The sequence below is a fragment of the Dysidea avara genome, chromosome 6, assembly GCF_963678975.1.
Source record: "Dysidea avara chromosome 6, odDysAvar1.4, whole genome shotgun sequence".
Taxonomy (NCBI): Eukaryota; Metazoa; Porifera; class Demospongiae; order Dictyoceratida; family Dysideidae; genus Dysidea; species Dysidea avara.
The window spans coordinates 14,089,626-14,108,042 of NC_089277.1; the positions used below are offsets into that span (position 1 = coordinate 14,089,626).

The following is an 18,417-nucleotide window of genomic DNA, read 5'->3' on the forward strand; positions in this document are numbered from 1 at the left end:
ATCTCTTCTAAAATTGATTGGTTGACCCAACTTAAGCTTGTATCATGAGCTGCAGTTACAGTGGAATGGCACCTCACAATCAATGGTCCCTTATAATTAACACTGGAAAATTAGGACACCTTTGTTTCAGAGGCTTTTCCCAAGGTGTCCTTAACAATTGCAAGTTTCATGTAGTGTGGAACTGTACAAGAATATCAACAATATCATTAAGTGAAAGAATTTTTAAAGTTGAAAGTCTAAAATTTACATCACATACAATATGCTTTATATAATACACTCTGAAATAATTTTATAGGAAATGTTTTTATAAACTACAACATGATTATTACATTCAAATACAAATAGAAGTTGTGTAAGAATTAACTCAATTACTTATGGACTTGTACAATACGTTTGCTAGGAGCATAATAAATGACTTTTCGTGGTTTCAATTTTTCTGAGACATGGTAGGTCTTAACAACTACTTGCCTGATTGGCATACGTGGCTTAGCTGTAGTGACAAACTTGGATACTTGATGGATCAATTGTTGTTGTTTCTTGACTGGCTCTTCGTGTGTTGTTTCCAATTTTGATTGTTCTAGTTTTTGACGAGCTGCTTCTAGTTCTGCCTTCAAGTTGCCTCCATCACTGTCAGATCTGGTGCGACGGTCTGTAACTTTTATAATCTCTTCCCAGGCCTTCTTTTTGTCGGCCATTGTCGGAGCTTGTGCTTTCCACTCTTTGTGAATCTCTCTTTTCTCTTCTACGCTTGCATCAGCAAAGGATTTTCTCTTAGGGTCTGTTCTTGTTGAAGGCTGTCCACCATATCGTCGTGTGATTCTGCATGGTTCAATGTTTCCTGAGCTGGACTTAACACTATTGTAACGATGTGTTACTGGGGCTCTAACTTTAACAGGGCTACCACCTGACACGGACTTTCTTTGGTATGCTGCGAATGAAGTATTCTCTGTTGGTGATTGCTGTGTAGAGCCTGTACGAGCTAGTTTGGCTATGGCTTTCTGTTTCAGTGTGGTGACCATTTTCATTTTGGTCTCATCATTGTCGGGTAACATTCTAGAAGAGCGCGGTGAAGTGTTTTGTTGTGAGGTCAGTTTGTTAAGAGGATGTGGACGATTTATTCCCTTTGGTTGATAAGTTGCAGGTTTGTTTATCACATTATTGTATGTACTCTGCTCACGGAAGTCATCAGTAGGGCCTTCTCCGGCTTGCACAGGAGCAGCATGGTCATTATTAGCCCTTTTGAACATCGTAAGGTCGTCGTAACTTGAAGATGTAGTGTGGTAGTGTACATTCACTATCACTGATTCTGGTCGGTAGGATTCCTTCATGCTCTGAGATCTTGCTGCCCTACGAGTTCTTTTAACCTTTCCTTCACGGAAAGACCTTCTTGTTGGAAAAGCAAATTGATCACTAATAGCAACAGTTCTATCATTTATTTCAAGACGCTTACGGAAATTGCTTCTCTCTGTGCTTGGAGACCCTCCTGCTGTGTACTTATCTTTGGTGGTGTAACCAGCACGAGACCGCTCTTCACTGCTTGAAGATTTAAGACTGTCTACAGAATAAGTACTTGGGAATTGAGCCTGTACACTGCGGTATCTCTCAGTAGTAACAGCAACAGGACCAGTTGTGATATAGGAACTGGAGCTGTATGGTCCCGAATGTTGCTGTACTTCAATAATACCCACAGGCCTGTTACTGGGTGCATTGGCAGTTCTTTTGTTGCGTCTTCTGAGTGGTACGTCATCAGTAAGCACCGTGTCTGATTGGACTCTCTTGTCTCTAAGAGATTTACCACTGCTGCCATCTTCCATTGGGTAGCTTGATTTTGGTGATAAACTAGGGCTCGAAGAGCTTTGAGATCCTGATGGTGAAATGGAAGGAGTTAAAGTCAATGGTTCATGTTGGACTCCAATGTGACTACGACGTCTGGTCTCCTCAGGAGCCTTCCGGTGTCTGTTTCGTGACATCCGCTCCCTGTAACGCCAGTGAGTGGCTAGTGATCTTGATGAGGCAACTCCTAATGTTTCGTCATCAGAAGGCTGATCATCATCCGGAACAGCAACAGGTAATGGAAGGAGATCATCTTCATCATCATCTGTTTCCTGATGAAGTGAAGCTATTGATTGTCCACTGAGTAAGACACTTCCTCTTCCACCTTGAGCAATATGTTTCAATTTCTTCTTCATAGAAACATCATCTTCGTACAGCATTGAATCGCTGTGAACTTGGGCATCACCCAGGCTGTCATCAGAAAGAGAAGTGTCACCTTGACTTTGTAGTGACTCTTCGCTGGAAATACTAATCGGCATTCTGTTGGATTTCTTGCTGCCATCTTCTCTCTTAGTAGGGACCAGTGTTACGGGTGGTGTATTGTCTGTAGTGTTTGGGTCACAGTCAGAAGCTGGGGGAGGAAGATTATCAAACAGCTCTGGCAACTCTTGACCAAAGATCTTTGGTGAGTGCTCAATGAGGAATTGTACGAGAGGAGGGACCTCGTTCATGATCACATCTAGGCCTGTATCTGGCCACAACAGGGAGGGTGCTAGGCAGATGGCAATGTTTGTGGTGGGCATGGCATTGACAGAGTGAAATCGCGAGATGTGGTGTAGCAGTGGTATCACATGTTGAACCAATATCCTGTTCTCCTCAGGAAACTTTTCTATCACCCTGTAACAATAATAAAACAGACATTAGTGACTGATCAAACAGATGCAGCATGCACACACACACACAGACAATACACACAATACACACTTTGTTATCAGTAAGGCTCTGTCATCGATGTCTTTACAATCATTACTGGCCACCAGTACGGTGTAGCGACTGGATGGTAAAAGTCCCCCAGGAATACTTCTCAGGAACTCCTTAAATAGTGCCCCAACCACATGAGTAGCCACAGTGTCAAGATCAATTTGTTGGCCTACAAAGGAAAACATTACTATATTGTATGCACACATGTACATATATGCAATAATCCATACTACATCATACGTGTAAATATTGACATTTTTCATATATACAGTTTTATTGCATACATGTACTATATATAGTATACACATACCATTGTCGATGGCGAGTTTCAGCTCTCTCACTTTTTGAGCGTTGGCAGATTTTCTTAGTATTCCGTGAGTGACTGGTCCATCAATGTACATCCTGATTAGGATTTCCTAGAAAATGAGGGAAAAAAATTGTACGCATCATCAATAAATGGCCTCTGATACATAGCAAAAAGTTCTACAACCAGCACACACACACACACCATAACAACAATGAAATAATTTAAAGGTGGTACAATAATTTGTGTTTAGTAATACAATATACTGGAAACCTTAGGAAGCAGTATGCAATAACAGTATTAAGATAGGTGTTACTTCTACAATACTACATGGTAGTAAGCCATATATGGTAATTGCATTTCTCATATAAAAGGTTTCATTGTATATGACAAAAGGTGGACTTGAAATATAACAATGCAATTTAGTAGCAGAAATGGTGTAAACTAAAATGGTTGAAAAAACCTGACACAGAAAAGCCAATTGCAAGCAAAAAAAAAAAGAAAAAGGATAAAAATATGCCGAAACCCGGGATTGAACCAGGGACCTTTAGATCTTCAGTCTAACGCTCTCCCAACTGAGCTATTTCGGCTGGACACACTCAAGGTGCTATTTTGCTACTTTATAAAGCCAAATGTTGTTCTACCTGGCTGCAAATCAAGAAAGTTGGTACCAAGCAGCTTTACATGTGTGTGTGACACATGCCAATCATATTATGTTACTAATTGACAGTGATTCACCAAGCAAAGTATGTGACAGAGAGCAGAAGGGATTCTTCAAAGTTGACGTTAAGTGAGACACAACATATGAAATAGACCAATCAGTCATGCATTAAAACAATTCTAATACATAATGAGTTTGTATATCAACAAAAATCTCTTCAATAGTTTGTGTATGTACACATGAAATTTGGGTCAGCTACATCACAAAGTGAAGCACAGAAAGACTGGCACAATGTATATACATATATAGTAATGTACCACTTTGCATGACACATTGAAAAGAAGTTGAATGGCTCTGATATTAGGTGTGTACCATTACATACATGAGACAGAAAATCTTGTGACTGTATTGTAACTAAAGTTACTAAACTACTAATAGCGCTAAGAGTATTTACACATACCTGTAGGACTCTTGGCATCCGGCCATCTGGCATAGTCTGTTGTAGGGGAGTGCCGAAAAACCTGGAAAACAGGCACAACAGGTGAACTACTACAATCACTGACTGTCTAAACTAGCACTAGACTTGCTAACTACAACACACTACATGACAGTTACAATATACAACTACATTGTCTTGCATGTTCAAGTGTTCAGGAAGCAGTGTTATCTACAATGTTGTAGTAAGCCAAGCCATTGGTTTTGTGTATCCTAAGTCCATAAACAAGTCAAACAAGTTAGCTCATACTATCAAGACGCGATACAACAACATACAAACAGTAGTAAACAATGTACACACGCAATGGTAAGCTTTAAAAGTACATACATTTTTTACTAAGGTGTGGACAACACAATACAATAGTACAAATAATTTAACATTCTAAACTTAATATGGAACAGAATTATCATACACAATTATCGTACAAAATACGTAACAAAAATATTTGTGAGGTTTCTTCTTACGTACTTGATTTTCGTCTTGCCCATCGTTTCTCGTTTCTTGGTCCACTTGTTCCAATGAAGGCTCTTAAAGGTCTTACGAAAGTTGGTCCTACTTCTAGAATGAGCTTGATGGTGAGGGGTTGACTCTAATTATTATAGAATACATATAACAGTACAAGATATAAAAGTTCATACAGTTAATGAAAAAGGTGGTTAATTGTCAACAAATTTAATCACCTACTGTAACTACCTCAAATTAATCATTACCCATAATTCAATAACCACCTCACCATTCCAATGTTATTGCTAGGAGTGCTCTGGCATGACATATACAGCCATTAAGGGGGACACAGTAATTAAGTTTTACCCATAAATAATTTTATGAAACACAGGACAGTATATACCCAGAGTCTATATGGCTCTTTATTCAAGAAGACAAATTTCTTATCAACCAAACAATGCCTAGGAGGTAAAACAAAAAGGGTTGATATAGAAATGTGTCTCAATTTACTGTACATACATACACATACCAGTGGAGGAAGACTCCATGGATCTCTGTCTTCTTCTCATCACAAACTGCAAGTGACTGTGGTCCATTCCCTGATCACTATTGCGAGCGTTACTCAGTTGGATAGCATAAGGGAACTCATGTCCTAACAGAAAAAACACATCACACTCACACACTGAATCTCAACACAAATGCACACACCACTAAACTATCAGGCTTATATAAGCACTATTAACCACGTGGAAGCCATTGGGTACAAGACAGCATTCCTTGTACATTTCAGGCACCCAAGGTAATGGTTAGTACACAGATACCCTTGGAGTGTCTCCCCATCATTCACTACCATGGTCAGCCCCATGGCAGGATAAGGATATAGGATTACTGTATGTTGCTTCACCAGATAAAACTCTACACCACATATGGAGTACGTCCTGTGCAGCTACACTGCTTCAACTAGTACATAAAACTTGATAGGGATCTCTTTACCCACCTGCTTTTCATATGAATATTTGTTATAATAATTCTATTTAGTCTCTTTAGAAGATATAAAGTGTTATATTTAAGAAGATGTACATTATTATTATTGTGGTACAAATGGTATCCATAAATTATATACAACAGTACAGTTTGACAGTACCTATAAGCGGGTATGGTTCGTCATGTCGTGACTGCTTCACCCAGAGCTGGAAATACCCAACTGCCTCCTGAGTAGCATAGTTTAAAGTGTAATGTGATTTAGTATACACAATTATGTACATACATTTGTAGGTATGCATACAACAATTATAATGTAACATGTTGTATCATAAAACGTAAGTACTCTGTGTTATGTGTGTGCAGGAGTGTCCACAATTAATACATACGTAAGTTATGCAAACAGACTTACAGAGATTCGAAATATTTCCAATGCTTTGGTGATCACATCTCGTACAGTCTCATTGTAGTCCACTTCCAACATGTCAGGTGGACCAATCTATAACAACAATTCTTACTACTTCTTTTCTTTTCACAGGTGTACAGTACACACATGTGTAACACACTATCCATATCACACACACAGAGTATGTCACATTGTACACATGTTCCTATACAGATTCAGACATCGAAGAACACATCAAACAATCAGATATCAGATTAACACAAGAATGTGTTTACTCCGTAGACAAACACACTTGTACTTATTCACATATACTATACGTATCGGTACACATTCACAGGAACACGTATACAACGTTAGTGACACTTACCCCAGCACCATCCAACTCATTGATGATATTAATGTACAATGACTTTGGCTCTATCAAATGTTGTTGAGCTTCAATGTGCCTGCAGGATGACAATATTACTTTACAGACTGTACGATATACCATGCACTAACAAAATGCTCTAATAAACTAGTCAAGAGTATTGTGTTTGTAGGCTAGTGGATATAATGTGGTTGTCTTGTGTGCTGGGTAACATACACTGCACTAGCAGGCAGTAATTCAAGCAACATATGAAATAAAAGCATGACTGAGCTCTGTGCAATGTACTGCATGCTGTACAAATGTGTATGTTTCATTGTTACATACAAACACACTTACTTCAAGAAGAGCCCTTTCCATAGTTCTCTCTCACCAGTGGTACTGCAAGCAAATATACATCCTCATTACATACACACATGATTTACATACACACATGATTTACACACACATACATGTATGCACTTATACAGACATATTGAGAGATATACTGTACACATACACGCGTACAAACAGGCAAATAAATGGACGATAGAAACATACAGAAATAAGCACACACTTACCTAAACACAGCTATGTTGTTGCAAGTTGGCCAGCCAAACACAAAAGACATTTCCACGGGAATCGACACATCAGTCACCTCTTCAACAGACTCGGATACCCACATCTCTGACACTCTAACACGATGCTTCAACTTGAATGTCTTCCCCTGCCTATAAGAAGTAGCAAACAATAACAAGTACAGTAACACACACACATGTACAAAAAAAAGAGTTAAAAAAAATTAAGACTGCTCAAAAAGTATTGTTAAAATTGCGAGCTGTCAAGCAGCACGGGCCAGAACATGGATGGCTTGTGTTGCAATAGTTATGGATGATGGCACAGCAGGTACGGCATAACTGGTATAACCAGTATAACAGGATTGCTAAGTGTAGCACTCACACCACCCAACTATCCCAAGGTACAATGGTATAACACATTAACTGGTCCATTTGACAGATATCCACAACGCTATGCACAAACAAAACCTCCTACACACTAAGTCAAACACACTGTATTGTACACCTGCACATACAGGGACCAAACATGTACACTTGACACACATAAATTGTACATACTTGTGACCTAAAGGTAACAAGTACATGTCTGTATATTCTGTATATAATGTGATGTGTACATACATTGTACTTAAAGAATTACATAGAGTAAGTTAAGGACACCTCAGTATAATTTTTGAAGTCTACTACGTACCTACAGTGCATCAAAAAGTTTGGTCTGCTGAATAACTGCATAATACATGCAAATATATAGACGTTCACACACTATACACATAAGCAGCACGCACACGGTGTTACAGTGCTACAAAAACACATTTTGGTGCTTGTTTACAAACACAGGTTATAGTTTTGGGTTGGGTTGTATGAGCTAATATTGTGGTTAACAGCAAGGGGTATAAATATCATTGCCCAACCAGTAAGGAATTATGCCATGTATCTGATATCCTCAATAGTATAGTCTGAAGTGTAACAATCACATTGTCAGCAGACAACACTTGGGGATAGTATTACTAGTGCATCATGTGAGGACTAGAGTTACGTATCGTCCACTTCACATTTGTGCATTTTGGTGTAATGCATGTGTGTATGCATGCTGTAATTGTACACGTGTTCTGAGTTTGTTCGTGTTATGCACATGTGAGTGAGTGTGTGCTGTTTGTATATTAACATTTGCTTACTTGTGTTTGCCAGCAGACTTGGCTATCAACAACAGATCATCAAACAAGAACATGTACCTGTCTTGCTGTTGTAATGCCTACAATAGAAGTACACAAATTATCACATACTTGTAAATGTATACAGCACTAGTACTTTATGCATCCACTACACTACACACCCACTCACACTACGCACAGACACACACATTTCAGCTGCATAAAACATATGCACACAATATTAATCATTGATGGAAAGAAAATTGAAGATGAAATGGAAACACAACAGATAGAATGTGTGAAGACATAATACACATCCACAATATCCCATTGAACACTGTACAATGAATACACAACACCAACGACCTGTGTCCTATTAAAAGCATAGCTAAAGTGCTTACGACACATGTTATAACAATGAATAAGATAACACGCTACTCCCTTGCCAGTACCATCACTATAAATGTACATATGTGTTAGTTTATGTACATGTGCTGTGTGTGTAGTGTACATGTGTGTGCACGTCACAGTGATGTGTATGTGTTTACAATAGCTCTTAGCTACAGCAGTTTCATTCACTGAAACCAAAATAACAGCAAAAGTAAAATAGCATTGTAGAAAGAGATTATCAGAAAGATAAGCATTTTCGTATTACAGATACTGTACACTTATCCCAGTGTAAAACTTATAGCCTGTTGACAACATGATTAATACTGATCAATCTTTATTTCACTCGGATCTCATCTCAATATGTAACTAGACGCTAGTCTATATTGCTATTGTATGTGTGCGTGTGTGGACACTTTGAGAATAAGAAGATAGATTGTCCTATTTCAGAGATAAAAATGCATGGAACTATGTCCACCTCAGGACCAAAACCTTCTGCAGTGGCCGCTAACTTGGAAAACCATTTAAGAAATGGTATAACTTAAACTACTATCTGTATATCCAAGTGTGTACAGATGCTACAATTATCACTTCATTAGAGGTATATAATTCCAATAGCAAGTGTTTTGAGAGGTACGAACAACTGAAGCCAGATGTGTTGATGGTTGGAATTAGTTCCACAAGGTGATACCAGTAGGAGTACAGTGTGTTTTCACTTGTCGACGATATTCATTACAAGCCTGACCAGTCAGAGTGGTGCTAGGGGACTGTGGAGGAGATGTATGAAAGGAATACCACAGCTAATTGTGCAATGATTGTTGACTAAAAGAATTTTAACAGTGATGTTCCAACTGAATGGAGTGAATACATTCAAAGGTAAACACCTTGGAGCTGTATACACACCACAAATCTTTGGGATTAAAAAAAAGGTATACCGTCCACTTGTAAAAGAGCTACATATGCCAAAATATTTTGTCCTTACCACAGAGGTGTCCCCAGTGAGTCTATGCAGGGAGATACAATTGACTGGTGTCCATAGCGAGGGCCCTAGTTACACACATATTTCACTACTGACTTCAGCACACAGATATGTGTACACTTGGGCAACGTCCATTGGACTGGAATGCATTCATAATCAAATATGATTTCAACTACTCAATTACATACTGAGCCAGCTTGACAACATGTGAATATTATAAAGTAAAATAGTGTCTATTCCAGAGATAAACATACAGTAATTCTTTAAACCACAATTAACACTTTAGGCTAAGGGCTTTCCCATTGTTGACCTAACTCAGGGAGACTTTTTCAAATGTACAAGAATATTTAGTTGAAGGTTTGTCTGCAGAGGCGAAGAGTGCATGGAACGGAAAATCCTTTGACCTTTTTTATTGAAGAATCCTTAAAGGACACGTACCACCAGTACTCCACAAAATGAAGTCAATGTTAATAACCATCAGTAAAGTCAGGCTAGATAAAGTGACAAAGTGAGAAGAAAGGAAACAGCATATGCTTTATCGACAATAATAGAATTCCAGTCCTGTACAATACATAGGAGACAATTGATAAAGTTACTGTACACAGGTGTACCAACACATTGCAGACATTGTATGGATACACAGATACACTAGACGAGCCTGAAGTGAGCATAGAAGACCCACTACAACTACACACCCCACTGCGTTCATGTAAGAGCTCCATATGTATTCTTACCCTCCAATAACACACACACATTAATACAACTAAGAGATCATCAATACAAACAGCAACCACCACCACCACCACTGTTAAAAAAACAATTCAATCTGATCTGATAGTTTTGTCTGCTAATGCTAGTAAACGTCAAGAGTCAAGACACTCAGTTGCTAGGCATGTTGAAGTGTTGAAATACACAAATCAATAGCAACCAGTAACACTAGCTCTACAGGATTCCTGTTACACAACACCACAGCTATTCTTGATATCATTTCACTAAGTCAACTATCAGGTAACACCCTGCAATGGTGTACAGCTTCTTATGAAACACTATTCCCCACTTCACAACTAGTTTATTAATTGTGAGGCCTACCATTGTATCCTGATGTGCATAGTTTGATAATGAATCAAAAATGAAACCAACTACATCAATTAGAAACAACCCAAATGTGAGCATTCTTCACTAAGACTGGTCCAGACATTTAAGCCATACGTCTGTATATTGAATATTTTGAAATATACAATTAATGAATATTGGATATGTGACATACTGTATTTTGAGGTAGTGGTCCTTTTTCACAGGTACAAATGTACAAAGCTATATGTAGACCAATAAAGGCCCTTGATTTGCAGAAGAAGTTACAAAATTTTAAGCACATCTATTTACCAAACCATCTAAACAGGATTTATGCTGTTCACAAAGCAGGTTTATATCACAAAGAAATATGGTTTCACTTTTTGACCATAAATGAGCTGGTGTAACTTCATTACCACAAAAAACTATTAGGTTGTTCACTTCATTAAACAAATTCAATATCACAAATTTGGAAAATTGAATTTGTACCATTGTAAACAATGCTGGAATATTCACATGCAAAACCACTCTGGAGGAAAAACTAACATGGAGGTTGTACTTTTATCAATAACATATCACTTGCTTGATGACCCAATTAACAAAGTAATTAATACCATTTGTTTTACTACAAAGCATTCTCAGCTCCAGTATGGGAGATAAATTGGGTTTACGCTCAGATACTTATGATCACCAACACAGCACGATGCAGTGATTAGTGAAGTTTATGACAGCATTAAGTACATGAATTTGTGGAATGATTATATAGTCACTTAGTATGACAATATACACAACACTCCTACTGAAAATCTCAGGGCCAAGCATGGCATATATGTGGAGTAGTAAGAGGTACTAGCTGTGAATACACGTACTAGCACGTTTTGGAGCCATGAATTTTGGATTATACGCACAGCGATTTGTTCTCCGTGTAGTGATTTGGTCGAGAACTACAAACCTTTGTCCTACAATTGGCATAAGCTTCCCAAGATTATCATTTTCACACAATCATACATCAATCCTGACTGTGAGGAAACTTATTTTCTGAAGTGGAAGTGGTCGAGCAATAAGTGCATAACATGTGGGGGTGAAGTGTATGTAATGGTACCAGTATATTTTACACAAACATGTGCTCAACAAATAGTGGATAACTAAGTTACCTTGGGTGCCTTTGATCCATGGCTTTGATAGGTTAAACAGTATATAAATATTTACATATACATCCATGTATGTATGAACATACAAACATGCTCGAGACTGCATGAGCTTCACATAATACACATGCACATGAATGCACTTGAGCATGCACACGTGCATACACACATGCGCACAGACACAAACACACTTACCCCCACAGCTATCATTGATACAGGTCCTTCTTGAATATACATTCGGGCGCTCTTCCTCCTGTTGATCATACTGGGACTATCAGTTACGTCCATCCCATGTATCGGAACACAACTAAACAAAAATAATAGTTACCAAACAAACTTTAATCACTCATACAGCATGTAACATGGCAGCACACACTAAAACTAGATCATGGTGTATGTCACAAATAGTTACACGGATAATGTAAGTGTTGAGCACTTATGTGTTCAACAATGTATGGCAAGTGTACATGTAAAATTCTGGAGCAACAACACAGAAAATTTCATGGGTAATGGCCTATGAACTAAAGCACTGTATGTAGGCACTTTGCACGACCTTATCCTCCTCCATCTGACATCACACACTGGGTTGTATGCATGATGCAAACAACATCTGCCAACAATAGTCACTACTACAATAACTCTCTGCCCTATTTGGTGCCAGGGCAATCAACAGGAATGCACCAGTTTAATTGCTACACATACTAACATACACTTCCTACACACTCATCAGGCTCAATATAAAATGCAAGCACTTTAGCCCTGCAGATAGGTAAACAAGCTTGAATAATGATAACGCTGTACAAGGATGTAGTGAGATGCACTTTAGTATCTATTTGAAGACTTAGTGATGATGAAAAGGTATTGAGGCTACACATAGTGTTTTCTACACTACAAGTAGTTCAAAGCCTTGAGTGTCAAATAGCTAACAAGCACAAGTTCTTTCTTTGGTGTGGGTGCTGTTTTCACCCGGACACATTCAAGCCAAGCATTTCTAAATCATCAAAACATGAACGCTGATTAAATGCGACTTCAATTATAGTACAGTTGCTATCACAACTTGGAAGCAAAAACAATAAAACATGATAACAATTAAAAACATATTGGTTAAACAATACGCAGACATATGCCATTTTGACATGGTTCCCAGAAAAATTTGGTTGTCATGTAATAAAAATAACATAACTTAACAAGACCATTGCCTTAAGGAGGCAAATACTGCACGTATAACACGCATTACACATCTGTAAAAACTTTAAACAGTGGTATGCTCAAAGATGTTGGATTACCCTACAAGTATGCTAGTGTGAATATGAGATACGAGAAGTAAATTACAGTGTCTCCACATAATTTATATAAAGAAATTCAAAGACTATTCGAGTCTTCAATCAAATTGACATACACTTATACTACAAGACATTGTTACGATATGAATTCAGACAAGTAAAACTCCTTCACATTAAATAACATGATCATAATTCCAATCAGTTCTATGAATCCATACTAGTTAAAGACTTTAGGATGAAGTACACGCCAACTAAAATACAGTCTGGTCATCAAACAACCATTTTACAGTACTATAGACCAAGTAATCGGAATAAAGATGTCTGGTTTGAAGTGGTGTTCATAAAGCTCAACAATACACATGTGTGCATACCCACACACACTTACCTAAGAATTTTCGCTTGCACTCGTGATGGACTTGGACTAACACTCCCCACCACTTGAGACTTGCGAGGAGCCTTAACAGCATAAGCCTAAAAGAAAGAGACAATACAACACAGGCCTACATAACCATTTATGCACTAATATAGTAGTTCTTACATGTAAGACATCAATTGGTTCAGACAGGTAGAGATTTTCACTGGGAAATCTTGACTGTACTTGAGCAATCCTTGACTGCATTGTTAACACAAAAACACATTGTAACAAATGAACTATGCCAGCTTCAATGGCCTATTAATACACAGCCCTGACTGAGCTTCACACTTCATGATCAGTAAACAGGATATACCCCATACATTACTTTAGTGGTTTTTAATGGACAGCCAAGATATTATTTACACACAACTTGACACAGTATAGCTGACAACAGTTACACCTAGATGAACATGCTGAGCAACTGGATAATTAGGACATACAAGTTTATAGGATAAGGGAATTTCAACACTATTCCAAAGATGTCAGAAAAGATTGGGTTACAATACACAATTCCCAAAGGTGTACTATATGTATTACTAGACTGCGTGATGTCAGGGTTGGTAGGATACAAAAATTTAAAGGCACCCACCACATTCTCACTGTAGTTCAAGTAGTCTTCTCTGGATTGCACCATCTGTATGACAAACATAAAAAAAGCAGTAATATTCTTTTGTGAAAATCTGCTTGTGGGAGCTTGCATGCCCACAAAATTTGATATTATTGTACCAACATATGTATGTGGTACTGTATAGCTGCTTGTCTGATGAAACCACAAGTTTGCAAGTAAAGCTGATGACAATTTTGGCCATGTGCATTGCTGAGGGGCCTGTCCTAGGCTTCACTGTATTAGATTTCACTGGAAGCAACTACTGTAATATAATAAATTAAGCTGCCAGCTAACGCCCTGAAAGGTATTTCATACATATAATCCTAGCAGTGAGCATTGAGGACATGTGTGTTAGTTTGTGCTCTGGGTTTACATACCAGATGAACTTTCTCTACGGTGTTGTGAAGGTCAGGATAGTCGGGATGTGAATCAGGCGTGAACAAGACTAGTTGCGACAACAATCGATCATACTCCCAAACTCTGTGTACCTACAATACAGAGAACAAGATGACGACATCTTACTACATCTGTAAATAGCACCAGAATTGGTGATTGTACCAAAATAAAAAAAACTGTATACAGTATATGGTGTACAGATTCTCTTTACCTGTACAGTTTGGACACTACTTCAAGGTACCCAAAATATGGCATATACTATATCTAAAGCATACACATGTACATAAATGTAGAGTGCAAAAGTAACATTATAAATGATCTAATGTAGCTGGAGCCATCAGAAATTATCCCAGGTACAAAGCTAATAAATCTGGTCCCTTGTCACTAAGACACTAGTACAAGCATACTAATGTGATAGACTCCAGTCACACACACTAATTCAGGTGTAAAGGCTACAGAGATTAACTGGTTCCCAGGTTGTACCAATGAAAAAGGCTTGAGACAAATCACTGAAGCATACATAGACTACTCAAGGTCACAAAGCTGTACAAGATGTGAAATATTTTAGATTACCGGCAGCAGCATAAGTGATTCAAGTGTGTGTCGAGCTGCTCCTCGTTTCTTCTGTAAGAAATTAACAAATGCCGGGTCATTATCCTGTTTCCACCGTAGCAACCTGTGTAGTACATACGTAGACGTGATGACATGTAATGACATGGGGTAATGTGATATGTTTGTATAGCATCCCAGATAGTAAACTAAACACAGAAAAAATGATGTAATATGTGTACACTCAAACTCACTTAATGGCATTGGGATATTTGGTACTATAATCTTCATAAAGACTCCAAAATGACGAATACTTTTTAAACAATCCACCTAGAAGAAATACACAATTAAGTGAAGTGATGCTATCAGGACAACAACAAACACACATTCACAGGGTTAAAGCTCACCTATTCTAGTTGTCCAGGGGCACCAGTGCAGTACAGATATCTCCAACTACAAAACAGAAACCAAAAAGCAGCATCATTTAACATACAGAAGGAACCTAGCTATTCACTGGTACACTGTAGTCATTACATTGTATATAAAACATTTTAAGAGTTATACAAAATTCTGATAACTGTTTTACTTCCTAACATATTAAAAACACACAGTTTGTCCTGCTTAACCAGCTAAACCAATGACCACTTTAGCCATTAGTGGCCAAACAACAAAGCCACAATAATTTCATTCATTGTCAAATAACAATTGGACAGATGACTATATATACACTGATTAGCAAGCAACAGAGAGTTAAAAAATCTTAGCATGACAATTCAAGTACAAACAGGTGACATAAACACTCACACTCCTGTGTTACACTTGACACAAGAAATCATATACAGTACCTCAGAGAAAAAATTCATTAGAATATCACAAAGTTGTCCAACCGATTCGAACAGGATTTTCATATCTCCAGGACCAACACCCCAGCTCCTGTAAGACAGACACAAATACACTTGGACCATTTATACACACTTAGACCATTTATACACACTAAACAATGGATCATGTAGGTGTGACATCCACAACACTGATGTTTACTGTGGTCTTATGAGGTATATCTGTTTGTACATTCTAGTCTGGGACACAATTTGATTTAAAACCAAATCAAAAATGACAAACATGCATAAGGACTTTACATATTTCACATGTGACTACAAATGACTTAACAACAGACAGATATTTTGGGTAACCATGGAGTAACTAGGATAATTTGTTAACAGATTGGGTAACAAAAATTAGCACCAATTTTGTCATTTCACCCCAGTGACCAGGCTGCCCATTTTCTATATTATAATATAAGCCACACATTTTTAATAAACTTCATAAACTCACACCCCTTGGCTTCTTCCAACATGATTCAGCAAATATCTAATGTCTGATGTCTGAACAGTATAATTGTCAGAACATGTACAGACACATGCTATACATATTTGAAGAGTGTAATTGCATATAGCAGGGTCGAATACAGGTGCTGCTAGCATATGCTCCTTTTTTTTTACTGATTCTTGTGTCATTTTTTTGCAATACATTGAAATTCCACTTGTCATAAACAAAACCACCTCCATCATACAAAGCCAATAACAGAAAACATACTAGTTACATTAATATAGTCAACGTTTACCTTAATGGTTCTGCATAAGTGTCGAAGATGCTCTTCAAATTCTCCAGGTAATTGTCCTCAGAGGCCAGCAACTCTTTCACTATCGCCAGTCGTGGGTCTTCTTGCATATCTGCACAAGTCAATCACAAGTTTAGCTTATCATTATACCTGTATGGCTTTCTGATATTGACAACTGTCACCCCAATGACATTAATCACAGTGCAAACATCTTGAATTACTGTATAACATATCTGGTATACATGGTATGAATGGGGGATGCATCACTGACTATTTGAAACTTGATTATTCAACACTCTGGAGAACTGATATGACAGTTATGATACTTTTCTCATTGTGGTTTTGATATGACTAGATGTTAATGGTCATTAACAAATGCCTCCATCCCATTCATTCGTAGATAATACATAATGTTTGAACACACACCATGACAGGACCAACACTCTTTTGTTCAGTAACATATTTGACATCATTAAATACCATATTTTTGTGTAGTAAGATATGACACTTGTGTGATAAGTTGGCCAGTTTTTACAGCGTAGGTAATGTAATCAAAAGGCCAAAAATAATAATTTTACTCATGCATGTCTTGTGGATTTGGGCTGGAAAAGTAGACAATTTGGGCTGGAAAAGTAGACAACTTACACTAATATTGTATGCGTAACTCAGGAACAAGTTTAGATACTGTATCAAAACCCATGACAAGTCTATACTGACATACCATTTAATGCCGATGGCATCATTGGCTCTATTGAAATTTCCTGATCTCGTAGTACAGTTGCGTCCCGCTCAGGGTTGAGCAATGCTCGCGATGGAAACTGGTACACTTGATAAGCAAATTGTCCAACTTCAGGTAATTCTGTTTCTACAACTTGTTGAACTGTCATTCCTGGAGTGGCTTGTAGCTATATACACAGAAAATTAAGCATAACTAGCAGTTTAGTTGTTTTTTTTTATCCATGCCAATGGCATTGATTTAATTCACCCATTATAATCACATCAACAATTGTAGCAAACACTTCAGTCTTTTATCATAATCAACACTCATTCAGATTTAATTTCATCCTATCAACACGCCTTACGTAGCCAGCACACACTGCACATAGCAAGACACACCACAATATATATTATTTTAAACTCGATCCTCTGGAAGAACAAGCTTTCATGGTTTCTTTCTTGTATCATTAATTAATCTAAACGCTAGTATTTGAGCTAGGCAAGAAACTATTAATGAATTTTACATTACTTTGGTCCGTCTTTTGGCAGCGATACATACAATATAGGCCTAGGTCGAAAACAGGGGTACCCAACTTACAATGCATAACAAAATACACTATGAATCAACACAAGGACTTGAGCCACTGTTTGTAAAGAATCTGGTAGAGCGATTTACCGAACGGTAGTACGAATGTATGTTAAAAATACAGTGACATTGTGTATATTGGTAGTTAAGTACCTTCAATTTTTTCCATCCAGACTGGGGAAGATATGCAGTGATAGAGAACCCGTCCACATCACTGTCCCTGTTTTGTATTGTGAAACTAAGTGTGGTCCTGGCTGGTGATCTGGCTCGCATTTCGCGTACCCTGCCCGGTACCGCAGAAGAATTCAGTTTTATGCTCTTGCGTTTGTCTCGGGTTGTTTTCTTGGGCGAGTCCGTCTTTTCTGTTGGCTTACTGCCTATCTTTCCCGTAAACCGCTTAACTTTAGGACTGGAGTACGACATCATTACAGCGATTCTAACTACACTACTGTTTCTGCACTGCTAATGCCAGCTAGCCATAGAATTATTGAAGAAGCCACGTAGGCCACAAGCGTGTATTAAATTCCTGGGTGTTTCATT

At 37.9% G+C, this 18,417-nt stretch overlaps 1 protein-coding gene and 1 non-coding gene across 2 annotated transcripts; both read right to left on the reverse strand.

Annotated features, from left to right (window-relative positions):
* Positions 1 to 203: 203 nt before the first annotated feature.
* LOC136259024 (uncharacterized) lies at positions 204 to 18,397 on the reverse strand. The gene is made up of 24 exons (XM_066052427.1): positions 18,031 to 18,397; positions 17,296 to 17,479; positions 16,578 to 16,686; positions 15,799 to 15,886; positions 15,361 to 15,406; positions 15,208 to 15,283; positions 14,978 to 15,080; positions 14,386 to 14,496; positions 13,991 to 14,035; positions 13,525 to 13,599; positions 13,372 to 13,457; positions 11,899 to 12,010; positions 8,143 to 8,219; positions 6,971 to 7,120; positions 6,750 to 6,791; positions 6,414 to 6,492; positions 6,053 to 6,139; positions 5,804 to 5,870; positions 5,189 to 5,311; positions 4,684 to 4,804; positions 4,180 to 4,240; positions 3,065 to 3,170; positions 2,758 to 2,923; positions 204 to 2,670 (listed from the first exon to the last, which is right to left on the reverse strand). The coding sequence occupies exons 1-24, from the start codon at positions 18,301 to 18,303 to the stop codon at positions 369 to 371; spliced, it is 4,689 nt and encodes a 1,562-aa protein (XP_065908499.1). The 5' UTR covers positions 18,304 to 18,397; the 3' UTR covers positions 204 to 368.
* Positions 3,576 to 3,648, reverse strand: Trnaf-gaa (transfer RNA phenylalanine (anticodon GAA)). The gene has a single exon. It is a non-coding gene; the product is annotated as a tRNA-Phe (tRNA).
* Positions 18,398 to 18,417: the final 20 nt, after the last annotated feature.